The sequence below is a fragment of the Acanthopagrus latus genome, chromosome 5 (genome assembly GCF_904848185.1).
Source record: "Acanthopagrus latus isolate v.2019 chromosome 5, fAcaLat1.1, whole genome shotgun sequence".
Classification (NCBI taxonomy): domain Eukaryota; kingdom Metazoa; phylum Chordata; class Actinopteri; order Spariformes; family Sparidae; genus Acanthopagrus; species Acanthopagrus latus.
This window is the reverse complement of record NC_051043.1, coordinates 5,743,341-5,761,972: the sequence shown is the minus strand read 5'-3', so window position 1 is coordinate 5,761,972 and position 18,632 is coordinate 5,743,341. Positions and strand designations below refer to the sequence as shown.

The following is an 18,632-nucleotide window of genomic DNA, read 5'->3' as shown; positions in this document are numbered from 1 at the left end:
GCACTTAAATAAGTTCACTTTGTTTCATTCAAATCAAAGCTTCTTGTGGCAGCTTTATGTAAAATACAAACAGGAAGGGCAGAAAAAAAACTCCAGAGTAACCCCACTGTGTTCAGTGTCAGAGCTCACCTTCCTGCCTTTGTCATTGTCAGGGAGGTAGCAGTGTCGAGGGAACCCTCTCGCACTGAACTTCTTCCCCGGGTTGGGGTGCTCGTTGGTCTGGAGAAAATGTCAAGAACACAAACAAACGTTACAACCCGTTCTGTTCCAATTACAACTTAATTGTGTAGAAAATGTCAGCAGCACCCGCAGGACGAGCTTTACTGTTCGTGCCGCTTGCACTGGCCCTTTGTACAAATCATCTGAGCGCCGTGCTACTGTAAATATCCAATTATCTCTTTAAATATCGAATTTTACAATGCAGCCTTCAAGGCTCCATTGTGAAATCAGGATTACCGTCCCACAGTTGTCTACACAGCGACCAAGTTGTAGTTTACATCGATGTCTGTTCAGACTCATATTATACATGTAATAAACTTAAGGGAAACTATATAAGCTTAATTCTATATGGAAAAATGACATTGATCGGTTGCTATGATATTCAACAGCAGCATCATCTTAAGGTTTAAGGTTACGATGCAATGAAATGGCTGGAAAGGGACGGACGGGCTCCCTGACAACACACTGCCTCTAGCAAATAACCACCTCCTCCTGCACACTCGCCAGATCCCCCACCCTATATTACCCAAGTTACAGTTGCCTTGTTAAGACTAATGGGTTGCGTAATTTCCTCATCTTCCTTATTTCTAGCGTTGATTAAATCTTCTCGCATAGAAGTAGCTGCTATTCCAAGCCCGTCTCTGTAAGGAGCGCTCATCAGACAGTCTGAAATGTTCCTCTCCTCTTTCCTAAATAAGCATGTGTATCCCAGTGAGTCCAACCAACAAACCAATCTGAGTGCAAAGCAGCAGAAACCTACTCAACGTATTCATGTAGAGTGTTATGTAGTGTCGTTTCTTAATGGTATTAGAAGGAGAGGTAACAGAAATGCTCCCTGGCGATAATGCTGCTGTGCTGACCCCCACTGTTCTCTGTCCCCGGGGACACTAATCCTGCTCCTCTGGTGGAAGAAGGTCAGTTTATTGACTCTATTAAAGCTCCTCTCGGCAGTCAGGATGAAATACGCAACCTTCTCATCTCACTGGCTCCAATCCGGGCTGCAAAACATGCTCTCCTCTTTACTGCAGATGTGACAGAAAATGCCCTTCACTGGATTAATCTTAGTTGTATTTCCTTGATAAATACACTAAATGGATGGCTCAAAAACCTGCATATTAATAGACGATGAAGACGAATCAGACTCCTCGAAGTCCGCCTCTGCCCAGAACCACAGTGTGATCTGATCTCTAAGAATGCCGTTTCCTCAGTGACTTGCACCTCACCCTTCTGCACGAACAACACAACGTCAAGCTTAAGCGGATAAGCAGCAGGTGGGGAGAGGGCGCAGATCTGAGAGAGGTGAAACAGCGGCAACAAAAAGCAGCACGGTGGATTTAGTGAGGGAGCGCGGTTCTGACCTGGATCCCGGCAGGAATGTCATACACGATGCGGATGGTCTTGGAGTCTGGGTAACCGGGCAGGCAGTGGGGGATGACGTGATACTCCATCTTCCCAGGAGGCTGCGTGCCCGTTTTCTCCCCGTAGATGGTTTTGCATGTGGGACACTGAAGACTGCCATCCTGGTGTGGAGACGGATAAAAAACAACAGCTTTATTAAAACAATAAGATGATAGTGGCATTTCTTGCTCGTTATCACATCGACTTTAAAAGAGACAATATCTAGCCAGGCAGGCGGTTTCTCTGAGATGTCCACTTCAAAACAACAAAAATGAAAGAAACTACCATGGTACTTAAAGCTTACATGTATTTCAAAGCTTCACTAATCACTAATTTTATATTACTGAGGATTCTATTGTTTAATGAATCCAACCCCAGTGAAATAAAAACATAAAAGTCAGCATGTTCAATCTTTTTGCACTGGAAAGTTAAGCCTTTTGTGTTTTGTGTAGCCTCGCAACTAGCATTTAGCTAACACACCAAGTGGAAATTTAGCAGGATATTTACCCGGCAGATGTCAAACAAGAGTCATAAGAAGAGATTAATCTGTGAATCCAAATCACTGCTAATGTCTGACTGTCTGTCGCTGTATCTACTGGGTGTATAAATAGACGATGTATGACAAGTCAGTCACATCAAATTCACAATGTCATAATTTCTAAATGCTGGTCAAAAAATCAATGCATGCTGCTTTTAAAAAAATAAATAATTCAAAGCGTCTTTCCAAAAACAGAGTCTGTTGACAGGCTGTTTTGTGAATTATCCAGAGTAATGAGGGTTTTCTTCTTGGAAATGTTCAAATGTGGTCTGTCCACCACAACGGGGAATGAAAACAGAACTATCCATGTCTGGATACCACAACAAGTTGGTAAGAAAATATGATGTATGTGTGGCAGTAACTGCGTAACTGCTTTAAAATCAAGCATCAAGCAACCCAAACACTCTTGGGTTCTTATTAAATCTGCTTCTAAATCCTCTTCTGCATTGAGAAGCAGCATATTTGTATGTCATGCAAGTAACTGAGCTGAGCAGAATGTAGATGATCTCACACAGAGCTGTGCAGTCAACACTGATAGAACTGATCAGATAAGACAACATCAAATCTGTGTAACAACAATATTGGAGCTTTCGTCATCGCGGGTTCATCATTTGAGCCCAGAGTGACATCATAACAACTCCTGGCTCACAAGCTCTTACCCACCTTATTGCCATTGTTGTACATGGCCACCAGGCACAGCAGATGGTACATGTGCCCGCACTTGCCAAGTTTGCCCACCAGCTCTGGCTTGATGCCTTTGTGCTGCAGGATGCCTTCATATCCCGATGACATGACCAGCCTCTCCATGCAGATGGTACAGTCCTGGAATAGCCAACCAAAACGCTTCATCTGCCACTGTACTGTACATGACTGTGTATTTATGACACTTTCGCTTGCCCTCTCGGTGGGCACAAAAAAAATAACCCTCCGTTGCTCTGTGTGTCATTTTTGTGTATCCTTTTCTTACCTCATCTGGCAACACTTTAATCTTCTCTGTGTAGCGCCGCACCACATCCTCTGGGTTTTTGCCTTTGTCATAGAACAAATCACAAGACAGATGTGCTGACATTAAAGAAAAAAGCGAAACTTGCCCCGTAATTGTACTCACACGCCACAAGTAAATATGGAAAAAAGGCGAGAGTGAAACCACTGGATTGTCATTTTTGAACACAGGAGAATAACAGCTGGATCTTGATGGATGACCAACTTTGATCGGTTCCAGCAGCCAATCTGCTCTGGGCCTCGCTCACGGAGAGTCGGTGAACAGAGAGTCCGTGATGTTGAGGAGGTCACCTTGAAACCAACGCATAACCACCAGCCATCCCAGCGTTCTCTGATAATCCCTGTGTGCAACCAGGCTAGCATGGCTGAGAGCACACCCACAGCTTACACCCCTAATACGCTTACAGGCAACCTCTTTTCCCCCCGGAGCCTTTGTTTGTTCATTTGAGGGACAGCCAGTGAACACAGGGGGGGAGCGCAGTGGAAAGCGACAGAGTGAGCAAAAAAACAAAAAAAACAAAAAAAAAACAATGTTAAGGTATAAAGGGCAGGGAAGACAGAGGAGGCAGAGAGCTGTGAAGAGACGTAGAAGAGAAAACAGAAAAAAGGAGGAGAAAAAGAACAGACTCAATTATGCTTTTCTACGCTATTGCTATTTTGACGCCTTCATTAGTTGGATAGAAAAGCCTCTCTGACCTTTTTCGGTACGGAAAGCAGAGCAGGCTAAGCTCAAAAGCTCCCCGCATGAGAAAAAAAACAAAAAAAAAAACACCACACATCTCCATTCCCTCCACAGACCTCCAGTATCTCTGAATTCACACTCCGTCTGCAGACAGCACACACAGGCTGCACATTTGGCTGCCGCCTCATTCTTCAACCTACAGTGCCGCGCATGTTAAGGGTCCACGATTTCCAAATGATTTCTAGGAAAGTGCAATTACAGGGAAAAAATAGAGAAATTGTTCGCACTGCTACCTTAGCTTTAACCTGCTCGTTAACGTCCAAATTTCAGTGTTTAGGGTGGTGTTTAGGATTCTCAGTGGCTGTTCTTGCTGCTCCCAATGGAAAACGGGGACTTTGGAAATGCGAACACGCAGATAGCACACAGAAGCAGAATGCTGACTGAGATATCCACAGTGAGTCAGACTAGCATCGCTGTAAACTGTTAGTCTTGTTCGATGCGCTCCTCAGAGGTCGTTGGTTTGGGAATGCATTGGTTTGTAGGAATTTCCATGAAATAGCTACTCCATTTTAAACCCCCTAAAGTATGTATTCATTTGTCTATCCTGTCATTCTTCAAATACAGCACAAGGACTGCAAAGGGGTTCAAGGTTCGGTAGCAATTAAATGCGTGTACAAGTGGACCAACTGAACACTGTGTCTATTTTCCATATAATTGTTACCAAATGAATCACTATAATCCGCTGCTGGAAGCAATAAATTCCTTCCTGGTTAATAAGAGGAAACTATGAAACCCGTAAAAAAAAATTTCAAAAAAAAGAATGTTGCTGCATCATCAGTACTGCACATGTAACGGAGAGCTCTGAAGGGCTGAAGAGGACAATCGCATGGCGGGGATGGAAAACCAACAGCCTCGCTGATCAATTAGGACAAAAAGTCCCTTGGGAGGCCGGCGGTCTCCACGGCTTCCATCGACCAGCACTTATTCAAGCCCAAAGCTGTCCAACTAAAACAGCGCTCCTCTCAGACCGGCTCAGTCCAACAGTCCCCCTGTTAATTACCTTCCTCACAGCGGCCTCTGTCAATCTGCATGTAGCTCAACGTCTAGAAAATTGTTACAGTGACATTTTCGCATTGCGTTTGCTCATAAATCTGACCTCGCACTCATCATTACATTTTATAGGAGCTTTTTGAAAGCCACAAGAATGCTGTTCTAACTACTCACCGGCGACTTTGGGTAAGGTTAGATTTATTGTTACACTCTTATGGACGCTTAAATGGGAGACATTTAGAGAACAATTATGGCCCCTTGATCACAGCTTTGGTTTTGTTGACACACTAAACAACAGACTTACGGACAGCTGATACGGAACATCCTGCAAAGCTTGGCAGGACAGAGAGAGTCTGCTGACTGTCAGTGGTTGGTCTGTTTGCTCCCTCAGCGCATTTCAAATGCATAAACCAACACACTATAAAAACACATTTCCACTTCTGTTTTTTTCCCCCCATCATTTCTCCCCTCTCATCTCCTTCTTACCTCTCCTCAGGTGCTTCTTCTTGGTTTTGCGGCGCATGCCATTGATCCCTGGCACAGGCTTCATGTCGCTCTTGTTGATGGGTGGCGGGTGCAGTATGGGCTTTGGGGCCCGAGTCAGGCAAACCGGCAGACCTGCAGCGCACATCAGGATACCTGTCATGCCTGATGCATATGTAGAGCACACACACACGCACACACACACACACACACACACACACACACACACACACATAGAAGAGTGGAAAAAGCACTGATTGTGAATTTGTCAGTATCAACAAGAGTTGACATGCAACTTTAAACTGTAAATAGACACTTTTTTTACTTTTTAAAAATCATTTGGAGGTAAAGGCTGATTGCACATTGTAATGGCTCGCACAGATTGGTTCCCTATAAACATCACTAACGCTATTTGGTTTGGCACCTGACTGGTATGTCTCCCTGAAAAAGGAAGGAGGAATTACCAAGCAAACGTGTCTGCCTTTGCATCTGCCAATCAAAACTGGTCACTGTCCCCAGGTAACGGTGGAACAGCTGGATTAACAGCTGGAAAAAGAACCCCAGCGATGGAGGAGGCGAAGACGGGGAAGAGGGAGGGTGAGAGCAACTGAGGTAAAACAAGACTGAATGGACGGGCAGTCACTCAGTGGAGAGCGCTCCGGTGTTGTGTCAAAGTCTGTTCCCCTGCTGATGTGTTTCCCTCTTACCGTCGGGACTTAAGGTGTTGAGAGGTCTCCTAACTTATTAATATGGCCATTCTCATAGTGTTTTTTGTGTTTCGTTTTGGACAGTAGCCAGGCTGCAGGTGGTAGCCATGTTGCTAATGCTATCTCGAACTCGAACTGTGCAGCCTCCTTACATATATAAACACATGGAGGAGTGAAAACAACACATGAGTTAACAGATGCCCTTATGCAACTTATTGAGACCTCTAGATTTAGCACTTTTTTTTACGTAAAAAAAACCGTACCTCAATATTTCATTCGGTACCCTGATGTAAAAACTTGTGTATACAAATCCATTCTGCCCCCTCCTGTTGGTTTCTGCTATTGTTGTGTGGTGTCAGATTACTGCTGCCTCATGAAGTCGGGGTTCACTGAGTATACAAGCATGAGGTCTGTCTTTAAGTGGTACCCATTGCATTTTATCTAGTGGGAAGTGTAAATATTCCAGTTCTGAAGTTGTCCGGAACACAGCATAAAACCCAGGAGAAGTTGTCCATTTATTTTCTAACACCAAAAGGACTTTTTCCAACTGTTTTCTAAGCACGTGCTGCACAATGAGTGTTGTCTAACCTGCTAGTGCTGGGTGCACCGGTCCAGATCCAGTCAGGTTCTTCACCGGGAGGGCAGGAACCCTAAAAGAGGGAAGAAAGAAAGGACTTCCTTTACTGACATCTTTAAAGCACCTCATTGCTAACATCCTTCATTCATTCAGGGTCACACCTGAATGTCAAACACAGAGTGCTTCATTTCATTTCATTTCAAGCCAGTGTTTTCTGGTTCATTTTTAAAAGGGCCCCGTGACCTCCAAAATGAACACTAAATTGTCATGATTGTGCAACACTGCCTATTACACAGCAGAGAATACTGAGAACAGCAGCTCGCTCTGTTCGGCACACCACGAAAAAAGTCGAGTTAAAATGTCACATGTGCTCCACCGCAGAGACAGAGACTGCTGAAATGGGATGAGACAGCTTGACTCATGTACAAAGCACTGCAGCAGAGCCTGATTCAGGGTGACATTTGGTGAGGCTGGAGTTCATAGCGAACGCAGACGACAAAGACAGTTGACTTGCGCACTCTTCAAGATCTGTGGAGCAGAGCGGACGAAAGCGCTCGGGGCATTAATATGAGCATACAAGTCAGCAAGTCTCTTTTCAGAGGGCCGGAGCCTCGATTCAACCAGCACCCGACAACAAGGTCCACTGAGCAGCAGAGAACAAGTTTCCTTTCCTCGGGTTAAATGTTAGCCTCAGCGTGACAAACCAACTCAAGCACTGAGTCATTTGCCGGGAATGTTGGGTTCATTAAACCTGCAATTACTCTCTACATCTTGTTCAAATCAAATTAAAACGTCATTGTTATGTGGTCCTTACATTCTGAGTCCTGTCAAAGACGCTGTGTGTGGCATTTGTGAAGCTGTTATAGAATCTTTCACATTGTTCCGTCAGTGACTTCTCTGACATTTGGGATAGTGTAACACAACTGAACAGAGATATACATAAAAGGTCTGGTCATTTCTGGACTTTAACTGCTGAATTGTGACTACTATACCTTTAAGAGCCAGATGTCTTTATCAGGGGTGAGTGGAGACCAAAACAGAGCTGATGTCTTAATAACAAAAACAAGATGCATGCTCGAACTTTAGGTTTTTGTCGGTATATTCATATTTGTTTAAGCAAATTTGATTTCTGATTCTGTATTTTTATTCTCCGTCATTTTTATCTTGTCACTTTAAAAAGCCTTCCGTGGACAGGTGCTGTCGATTAGGATCTTGCTCTTGACGCTAAGTGCTGCACATCTGTTGCTTGTGTGTGATTGCATGTTGCAGCACAAATGTTACCGTAACGTTCATGTCAAATAAACTAAACAGAGACTTTAGTAAAATGCAAATCAACCATTTCATATACCTACTCAGTTCACTACCGCCATCTTCCCCCCACCACACATGCAATCGGCAGCCATGTGTTCGCTGTCACTCACTGGCTTGTGGTCGTTGGAGTAGTTGTGCAAAATATACAACAGCACCAGTAGTGGTCAAAGATCTACCTCCTTAAAAGTGCTGTGGACACCTGTAGTAGCATTCACTAAAGCTGGAACAAGGGCCATTAGCTCTCTAGATAAAATAAAAATATGTAGATGAAAGTCACATGAAATTAGTCATTTGTAAGTGAGCTCACTGTATCAAACACACACAAAATGCACATAGTCTTCTGAATTTCTCTGCTCTTTGACCACGCAGCGATTGAGGTCTCCGGCTCTGCAGCTCCCGGGTGTTTCACAAATCTGCATCAAGAGACTGCTTTGATATTAGTGAGAGCCTCTGTTCCTGTGCCAGGGGAAGCCCTTTAATAAGCTGAGTGCAATCACAGAAAGGGACACGAGGCCTGGCTGAGGCTCATGTGTCTTATCACATCTCTGGTAGGGACTCAGACACACCGTGACTCACACCAGTGGAGCAGACACTGAGATCACCTGACTCCCGCTTGTGTACAAGACCAACGTGAGTCCAGATTACAGAGAGTACAGCCGGTGTGCAGCTGTGACAAACATCTCGTGTCAAAAAAGTTGAATTCAGGGGTGTGAAACCATGACAGGTTTGACTCTGGCTGCAGGATTTAGTTTCGAGCGATGACTACAGTGAGTGATTTCACACCTTCAGCTGCAGCAGAGGACTAGATGGGAGGAATCGGCTGCTTCAGTGCTTGTAACAAAATCTAACCACTTGATACCTCACAGAGGTTTGCAGAGGTGGAGGATGTGACACCTGGGGGACTATTTCATGCCAACTCAGCCAGAATTATTTTCCATGTCATGGATTTTCTCAGAAAAAAAAAAAAAAATCATGTAAAACTTTTACCACATTCACTGAACCTTGCCAAATCCTTCAGTTGTGTTCCAGATAGTTACAAACTCTTGCAGTTTGGTCCTCGGAGCTAGATTACATAATTCTTGTGATTCTCAGTATGTGTTTTCAGGGCCTCACCATTCGCTTATTTTTCACTTGATTGTGTTTGAATTTGTCCTGAACATTTAAGAAACCCTATGGATAATTTGCAACTTGTCTTCTTTTCAGTGGTTGTTGGGAAATGTTTACAGTAATAACATTAATAACAATTAATATGTTTAATTTAATCTTTAATCAATATTTAATCAATAGTTTTCACTTCTTTCTGGCGGAGCAACATGGTGGACGACGACCTGCTTCCTCTGCAGATGTAAAAGGTTAATTCCAAGGCGACGACAACACAACAATTCTTAGTTTCAGGCAATACACTAATGACAATGTGATTATGATTTAATCATTACTCATAATTATGATCATCATATCCCATTTCTGCCAATTGATCCCTGCAAATCCTACTCACTTGACCTTTAACATATTTCTATCCCAACAAGAAGTTATTCGGTCATGCATAAAAGACTGAGTGCCAAAGGGCTTTGGAGCTCAAAAACACAGCTGTTATATCGCTCCTTCATCATTTAATGATAATAAAAGAAAATATTCATGAAAATCCATGGCATGTTATGAAACAAGAGGGCCCCGGTGAGTCGGCAACGGAATGAATCCTTATGAAACGCGTATGTGAAAAGTTAAAAATAGTGATCGGCTAATGCAGAACGTGATACTCAATAAAAAGCTAATTAGGTGCTGCCCAGTGGAGGAGTTCCTCATTCATTTAAGATGCACTTAGGCCTAAATCTAATCAAACTACACCGTGAACAAGATGCCTCCCTTTATGAGTGCATGTCTAATTTAGGTTGTTCACAGAACGCCGTGAACAAACAAATCATTTTCATTAGGAGGAGGACCACCATGAGAGCCCTCCACACAATCTCACTGTGCACAACCGCACACGCCTATAAGCACACAGTAAAGAGGGTTCCGCCAAGGCTCCATAACATAACATTAATTAGGAAAAGTGTTTCATCTTTATTGCTCTCCAACTCTCGCAAAGATCCCAATGTCAGCTGGAGCGCGTGCTGCATAATAAATATGTAGCGTTGATGCAACAGCTGCACACTGCGCGATTCCACAACCACCAAAATAAGCTACTGATGATCATTATCTGCCACGCTGAAAGAAACAAGCCAACACACTACACTACACTACACTACACTACACCGGTTTATTTTTTACAAAATGTATAGATCCACATCTTGCGAGCAATTTCCCGTCGCGCTGTACCTCATTATTCCTGCAAAGCTTGTGATTACCTTATCTGTGCACTGCAGAAACCGCTCCTGCACAGGGCTGCACCTTTAACCAGCCAGTCAACCTGTGGCCTGTGTGCAGCTGCCACCCTTCATCTCGTTCCGCACGCTGCTAAGCCCTTTTCTCCTGACTTGTTTTAATAGAAATGTGCACCTCTGGAGGCACTGACCCTGTCCGTCCTGGCTGTGCTGTGAGCACTGGGGGTTAGGACACATGCCACCTCCTCACAGTCTGCTCACAATCCCTAATGCTGGTTGACTTCTAGGGTTTAACTCGGGTTTAACTCCTCCTGTAGGCTCCTCAGTCCTCTCCTTAGGACTGAGTGTTAGGGCTAGGCTATTTATTGATACAGTATATCATTGATATGAGTCTTGATATCATTATATCATGACATGGCCTTTAAAACCAGGAAAAGTGCGGTATTTATATATAAGGCTGTTTCTACTTCATTTAGTCATGCATACACATTATGATGATTATTTATGGGAAATGAGATATGTGTTGTGTGCTGCGATATAGCCTAAATGATTGTGATAATATTCTAAAGGGGGTCTATGTAACAGTTAATAGCAGTTCACAAGCATGAATCCATTTTTTCACTGGCCATAGGTCAGCAGATTGTAATGTGACGTGAAGAATGAGGCCTTTAGCCTATGGACAGTTTGTTGAAGTTGCTTAATGCTGCTGGACTGTGGATTTCTTTGTGATGGACCCGAGTTGGATTTTCCACCACATTGCAAAGAAGATCAACACAGAAGATCCGCAGATCTCCTCTGAAGCCATATAGCTCACTCTCTATCACTCGCTCTGCTGGATATTCAAACGTAAACCCATGTGGACGCTGGTTGTTGTTAGGCGACAACCTCTCGTGGCTGTAGTAAATATTACAGGCAGAAAGAATGAAAGTCAAGTGAAGCGCTATAAAGCGAGACCAGGAGACCAGAAGTCAATGGTGAGTTATTTCAACTTTGATTCATTTGCATCAGTAATGTAGTTCTTTTAACCAGTGATCCCGAACATCAGGCTGTGCTGGCCCATGCTCATGTCTTACCAGCAATAATGTCTCATCATTAGTGTAACCTGGAGCAGACCTCTTGCCTTCCCACCACAACGGCTGCTGCTCTCGCTCTCAAGTAAGACAAGAAACATTCAGCGAACCAGACTGAACCTCGTCACCTCTGCATTTCTTTCGCCCTGCCAGCTCTAATTTATCTCTTCCTCCTGGCCGGTATTCACTTCCCCTGCTCCCTTCTATCAATCTTCTCTGCACGAAAACCCAACACCTAAACCTTTGACAGAGGACAGCAGTGTGCCTTTCAAAAGGGATTTCCCATGGAGGTACAATTCATGCCTAACGCTGTGATTTCTGACCTAAAACCAATGCAATTAAGTGATAAATCCAGCTCCTACATGCCTAACCCATTAACACCACATTAATTAAGCCCCCTGTCAGGTCAAGGCACAAGGGTCGCCGTCCCTCTTCTGCGTCCTGCTCATGCACCCATTCCTGGATGGAATCTCCGGCCTGCGTGGAGGAATTAATCAGACTGAGAGCGATGTGATTCCCCAAATAGAGAGACCACATTAGTCCTAGTTAGGAAAGTGCTGACGGAGTACTAATATCTCCTCATCTGTTTATTATGCACCATAAAGACAGTGAGAGGGGGGTTGCATGGAGAGAACTCCACGAGCGCTTAATTGCATATTGATGCGGTAGCAAGGCAGAGGCAAGCCCTACCCCCTGCTACACTAAGGGGAGTCACAACCAGGGTAAGGTACCTCACCGTGCACCTAGACTTTCCTGGGAAATGAACAATAACGACACTAAGAATTTCCGAACTTGCATCAGTTCGGTGCAGATGAGCTCTCATGATTTATTCATTCATTTCAATATTAATTTTCGTCTTATGGTGAGCACCAGTGCGGAGCGGTGCAGCAGCCCACTGAGGGATAATGATCTCTGCGCTCGACACTCTCCAGTCTCCAGCCTTCCAGTCAGAGCTCAAGACGAGCAGCCTTAACCCAAGGAGAGTGGTAGTTGTAAACACAGCCAGCAGCAGGGTGCGTATGAAAACACGAACTCTTACATTCCTTTTTGTCTAAAGAAAACCAGACTTCTTCTCCCTACCTGCAGTTTTCGCCCTGTCTACATGCGTTAAGTATTTTTATTTTTTTTTTCTCATTTATTCTGTCTGATGACTTACAACACGGATCTCAAGTCAGTTAAATACCACAGTGCATGAACACAGTGTGCGCAAGAGGAAGTGGTTTGGCTGACAGAAAAACGACGTGAGAAAATTCCCCGGAGGTTTTGCGAAATTCTGTCTCTGTTTAGTCCAGCTCAAAATGTAAGCGTCCTTTAAGCAGACAGTTGATGTGATGTTAACTCTTCTCATCTCTGCATGTCATCATATCATGACAAGAAATCTCATGTCAAGAGACTGCAGTTCACATTTCATTAGATTTTACCAAAATACATCCCATGGTGAAATACTTGAATAATGTATATAGCACTGTATTCTAGTTAAACACCATGTAACATGGGCTGTAACAATCAGCATCAGCCCCCTCTGTTCAAAAAACACAGGCAGTTTATTAATATTTGATAAATGTGTACTCTCCAATGTAAGCAGATAATGAATGACAGTATAGCAAAACACTGTGGTTATAAATAATGAAGATGCCTTCATATGTTATATTATCACAACAGTGGGAAATGTTAACAAATGCTGTACATTGGTAAAAACATCCACATCTTGTGTCTGCTTGCCATTACAATGTGTTACAAACAAATATGATGCTTATAAATGCTAAATAGAGGTCAATGTAATACAGCTAAAGTGTTATCCAAAACATGTTTGACACATAAGTATAATTGTGCGAATTATTGTCTGATTTAAGTTTCTAAAATGTTTTTCTCTGTTTTATATCAGTGTAAAATTAAAGCTCCTGCAGGTAACTTTTTCTTGATGTTTCTGGTGGTCTTATTGGACAAGAGGTGCTGATGGTGAAACAAGGTAAACTTTGCCTTAATACCGTACCACCGACTGCAAACCAGATTCTTACCTCAGGCTGTGAAAAAAAGAAAGATTCAGTCACAATCAAGTCTGATCCAGTGTAATTTGCCTGTATCAGTCTAAATGAGTCACCTGATCTGTCTGATGAAAACGGCATGTTGGAGAAAGTTAAGGGGGTGAACTCTGGCCATCAAGTTGAATGGAAATACATTCAGTAGTTTTTGTGTTATCCTGCTGACAAACAAACCAACCAACCAACCAACCAACCAACCAACCAACCAACCGATAAATCAACCAAACAACCAACCAAACAACCAACCAACCAATCAGCTCCTCGGCTGAGGTAATCCTTAGCTGCAGCCCTACTTTTAAGTTCCACAGAGGGGTTATAAAGTGCAGCACACAAGGCGTTTATCTGTTTCTGTCACATGCAACAGGGTTAACAGTGTGTGACCTCAATTATTCAAATTCAAAATCTATAGCAGGCTGCACCTGCCATTCTATACGTTCACAAACCACAGGTCCTCTGTTTATAGCAGGTGACATGTAAAGGCAGCTGGTGATAAAGTGGGCTGCGTCGACCCTGTAATAAGATAAACCGATGTGTTTACACGTACCAGCAGGTAAGACAGATGCATGAAGCAACACACACTCCCCCACCCCAACAGCACCGGCACCATCATTTACAGCCCATAACCAGTGGTTTCTTGAGACAACAAAAAGATCAATATTTGAACTGCAGACTTCACCATCAATGACACCCAGCTCATAAACACTCATACTGTGCTGTGGTAGCTTACGCAAAGATGAAATCAATCATGTGCAGGAGGGCTTTTATAAATCGTGAGTATTTACATATTATCATAATGGAAACAGGTTTGTAATCGGACTAATGTAACCGCCACATAAACTCACGTAAATGAGCCACGGTGAGCCAAACACCTTCCCTGTACCCAACACAAGTTGTATTAGGGTGTGGGTGTGTGAACAACAGATCTGATGTTTTACATTCTGTGTGGGTTCCTTTGTTATCTGTCTGCAGCATGCTTGTGGGAATTTACGAGGGAGTTCACATTTCAGTTTGTGTGTGTGACTGTGTGTGTGTCCGCGCGCGTGAGCGCGTGAGCGAGCGAGCTCTCATGTCCTGCTGTGTATATGTTAACCACACTCATCCTGTATGTTGAGCCACTCGACTGGGAACCGACACACTCTGCCTCACCCCGTGCCTCTTCCCCTCTGTCGCTCTCGCTTCGCTCTGTCTCGGCAGAAACCCTTTGTGCTGCTGAGAGGTGAAAAAGTCACAAATTTATCCACGACTCCACTTCGCACCTGAGCTTTCACTGAATTCTTAAAATACAGTGGGAACGTCCCTGAGTAGGTCAGTCAGCGCTGGTTTTCTCTTTCTGCGCGTACACCTTTGCAGAGACACATCATTTCCCACCTGCTCGCTGCACGAAACAAGGTCATGGCCTGCTATGATGAACAAAAAAACCCATACGTTTCCTTTCAGTGACACTGAATTAGGCCAGAGAAAGTGAAAGCATATGCGCCTGGGCGAAGGACGGTATTATTCAAACATGCAGTAAGTGTGTCTCTCCCCATGAGCGACGAGAACAAAATGGAATCAAATTAGATCAGGAGAGGGTTTATTTTAGTAAAAGAAAGCAGGATAGGGGACTGAAGTATCGGTTACAAAGCCAGACACACTTCTGTTCCTCGGCTCCTTTCGCTGAATCGCTCAGAGGTCAGAACGCTCTGCTGAAGCTCCCATTTTTCCTTGATCCATTATTCATTCTTCCCCAGTGGAGCTCTGCCTCCATGGCAAATAGGTTTCCACAGCTACACCAGAGCCCGCGTCACATGTCAGGCTGCACACACACACACACACACACACACACACACACACACACACACACACACACACACACACACACACACACCCAGATACTCCACATACAACGTCAGAATTTTTCATATCCTACAACAACCACAGTGTAGTGTGATAGTAACAAATTAGTTGGGAGCAGAAGCAACAGAATGATCAGAGGAGCTGCAGTATTTTACGCCTATTGGGGCCAGCATAAGCTCATTATGAGGCAGTAACCATGGCAAACACACAGGAGAAGGGAGGAGAGGAGAATCAGCTGGACCCAAGGCTTTTTCTGTTCCATTGATCAGCAAGTTAACGAGAGCAGTCGTAAATGAAAATGGGAAAGAGAGCGAATATGACAGGGAATAATACACCAGGCACACGCAGGCTCAAGCTCTGTGAAGCAGACAGGCAGAAACCGAGGTTGTCTCTTTGCTTTTTTTTCTGCCCATTGCCTCAGCTGAACTGTAAATTCAACTGAATCACAGCATTGTGCCCGGCCATAACAAGTCAAAGGCTGCTGTACACTCCAGAAAAATCCAAATGAGAATATCAGGGGACAGTATGACTGTGTTTGCAAACATCATTACCCTGGTGGGATGGCTCCTCTGGCACTGCCCATGGAAATGCGCTGGGTGCCGGGCCGGTTCAGGTTGTTCTGTCCATTGATGGTGAGAGCGTGGTGGCCATGGGCGGATGAAAGAGATGGCATCACGGGGGAACAGGGGAAGTTGGCAGTGGACAGTGGCAACTGCACCTGTTCAGCTTTGGCTTGCCCACCTCCCACACTTATGTTATTGTTGTTGGTGCCGGAGGAGGCGGATGTCGGAGACCAGAGGGAGGTTCCAGCAAAGGTGTTGCTCTGTCGCACCACGCTGAGGGTTCCCGTGGCGCCCGTGTTACCCGCTGTCCCTCCGTAGAGCTTACGGCGCTGAGAGGCTAGAATAGCGTTTGAGGCGGCTCTCGTGCTGTTGACCAGGATGCACTGCTGGCAGGAGCAGGGCTGGCCGGAGCTGGCCCCCACGGGCCAGGACTGCGACTTAGGGATCGATCCCATGATGAGCGGGTAGGCCAGGTCCATGCGTCTCCGCAGGCGTCTCTTGCGCTGGCTCTGCCGGTTGGTCTGACACATGCTGTTGAAGTCGATGAGGTAGCAGAAGCCCAGAGAGGTCAGGTCGAGCCAGGGGTGCTGCTTCTCGTAGGCGTTCTGGATGGTCACGCAGATCTCCATGTCGTACGGCGTCCACGAGCCGTTGTCGTTCTCCCACTCCCACACCACGCCTTTCCCCGGGGCAGACGACGGCTCATAGAAGTTCCTCTGCACAGGTCTCATGGTGCCTAAAAGCAAGAGACAGAGGAGAAAAAGAACGTGAGGACACATTTACGTACATCTCTAAATCCACTTAAACTAGAGCATGACCAGTACCTGATTTTAGGGCCATATGCTGGGTTCAGTATGGATTTCACAGCTGATATTCACACGTGTGTGTCCTTGATCCCTAAAATGTGATTCTCAAACACTTATCTCTGGCATCTTTAATTAAATTATGCTCTCTTAAAAGAAATATATCAGCACATAATAAGCAACATTTCAGCCAATATTAATATATTTGTGATAGGCCAATATCAGATGGCAATATCAGGCAACCAATGAATCGGTCAGGCTCGAGTGTAAACCGTTTCTTATGCTCAGCTACTGTACATGTCTAGGTGAGCAGGTTACTCAAAGGAGAGAATAAAGTACTGATAAAAAGATCATCAAATCACTGATGATTACATTAGACCACCAATTTCATCTGCGTTGAAGTGCTGATTGTCTATGTTTTGCATCTTTGACATCTCAGAGCCATAACAGATTCAAGTCCATTATATGTTCCACAGAAAATGTTTTTTCATATTGGAAGCTGTTGAAATGTTTCAATCATATAAAGTGTACTCTTGCAATTTACTGTGTTGCTTATATCAAGTTGGGGGACTTAAAACCAACTAAATCCTACATTTCCCAAAATGCAACTGGAGAGCTTTCATTAGTCCTCCTGTGCCGTCAGTACGCCCGAATCTTTCAAACCCCACACCTCCAGTTTGTAAGGCAGAATCTCTGTTAAAACTTTAAGTCTTAAGTCATTAGAGTTATTTATACAAACTCTGAAAAGCTCCTCAAGAGTGCCTCTTTAATCTATTCTAATTAACTGCTTCGTCCTAAAGGCAGAAAATGAGATGATGAGAAAAAACACCAGATATTTTCTGGATATTGCACAGCTTTACAAACCCAGAACATTGCTTATAATTTGTCATCATATTTCACAGTTAATGAAGTAAATGAGTAATTGTGTAAAAGATCAACAGGAAAGGCACGGATTGATTAATGGTGACATTAGCCTCAGGCAAGATGCGGCTGGAATGTTGCTTCAGTTTCAAGCTCACCAAGTCAGCTAACAAGTGTCGAGACAGCAACTTGACCAACTGCTGGAGATGAGGTGTAACACATCAGTGTTCACTTCAGCCTGAGGGGGTGTAGGTTGCAAACTGCGGTGTTAAGTCAGCGGCTCAAGAGTGATACAGACATTGAGCTGAGGTGCACCCGGGCCAGTAAAATCCCTCAACTCAAGAAGCTCTGACTGTGTTTTAAACTGAGAAGCATCAGGCTGCAGCCTCGCAGAGCACACAGACCCCCCGGCCCTTACAAACCACTGCCCCTGAAAAACACCCCCACCTGCACACATCGCTACAACCTGAGAGGAAACCTCAGGAAACCCAAAATACATTCATAATGTTATGTGAAAGGTAGCAATTTTAACAGCTATGAGGCAAATAAATAATGACAACCTAGTGTCTGTGTTTGAAGCACGAGATATAATTTTCACCTCAAATAATGTGGTCAAAACAAAAACTAGACTTCACTGGTACAACAGGGTAATAATAAAGTATGTCTTCTCTTCTTCATCTATAACTATGAATATTAACTATAAATACAACTGCTAAAAATGTACTTAATGAACTATCTTGCAGTATCAACATTTATGTATGACATTAAAATGGTTGGAGTGAAAGTTCCTCCCTGTCAAGCAGTTACGCTGTGTATAAGGTCTCTGGGTTTTATTTTGAAGGGACAAAAACATAAAGTCTGTCTGTCAACTTAAAACCCCCAGCTACAATATTAATGAACATTAAAATAAGTTAGTTATAGGCCTATGAACCCTGGACCAACTATATTTGGAAGTCCAACTTCCTTCGACTTTAAGTTCATGCTGCACCTGCAGCTGGATATGCCTGATTGACTTTACTTGTCTGCGTGCATGGCCTTAACACAGACACCCACAATCCTCTCTGTCTCATTGTGCACTCTACTATTCTGTATGGAGACAGAAAGGAGGGTGACACGAAGCCCGCAGCTTTGTACTTTGTCCCTCTGCTGATGGCCACTCAGCTCCCACC

General features: G+C 44.1%; 1 protein-coding gene across 4 annotated transcripts in view; it reads right to left on the bottom strand.

The window, feature by feature from the left end:
- Positions 1-18,632, bottom strand: part of dtx1 (deltex 1, E3 ubiquitin ligase) — a 52,149-nt gene that overhangs the window by 4,641 nt on the left and 28,876 nt on the right. For 3 of the 4 annotated variants that reach the window (XM_037098246.1, XM_037098245.1, XM_037098247.1), the window contains 7 exons: positions 15,788-16,535; positions 6,668-6,729; positions 5,376-5,537; positions 3,123-3,184; positions 2,819-2,977; positions 1,578-1,739; positions 130-219 (listed from right to left, as the gene is read on the bottom strand). In XM_037098246.1, coding sequence (XP_036954141.1) covers positions 130-219; positions 1,578-1,739; positions 2,819-2,977; positions 3,123-3,184; positions 5,376-5,537; positions 6,668-6,729; positions 15,788-16,535 — 1,445 coding nt within the window. The remainder of the gene's footprint in view (positions 1-129; positions 220-1,577; positions 1,740-2,818; positions 2,978-3,122; positions 3,185-5,375; positions 5,538-6,667; positions 6,730-15,787; positions 16,536-18,632) is intronic. The other variant, XM_037098248.1, reaches the window with a different exon arrangement.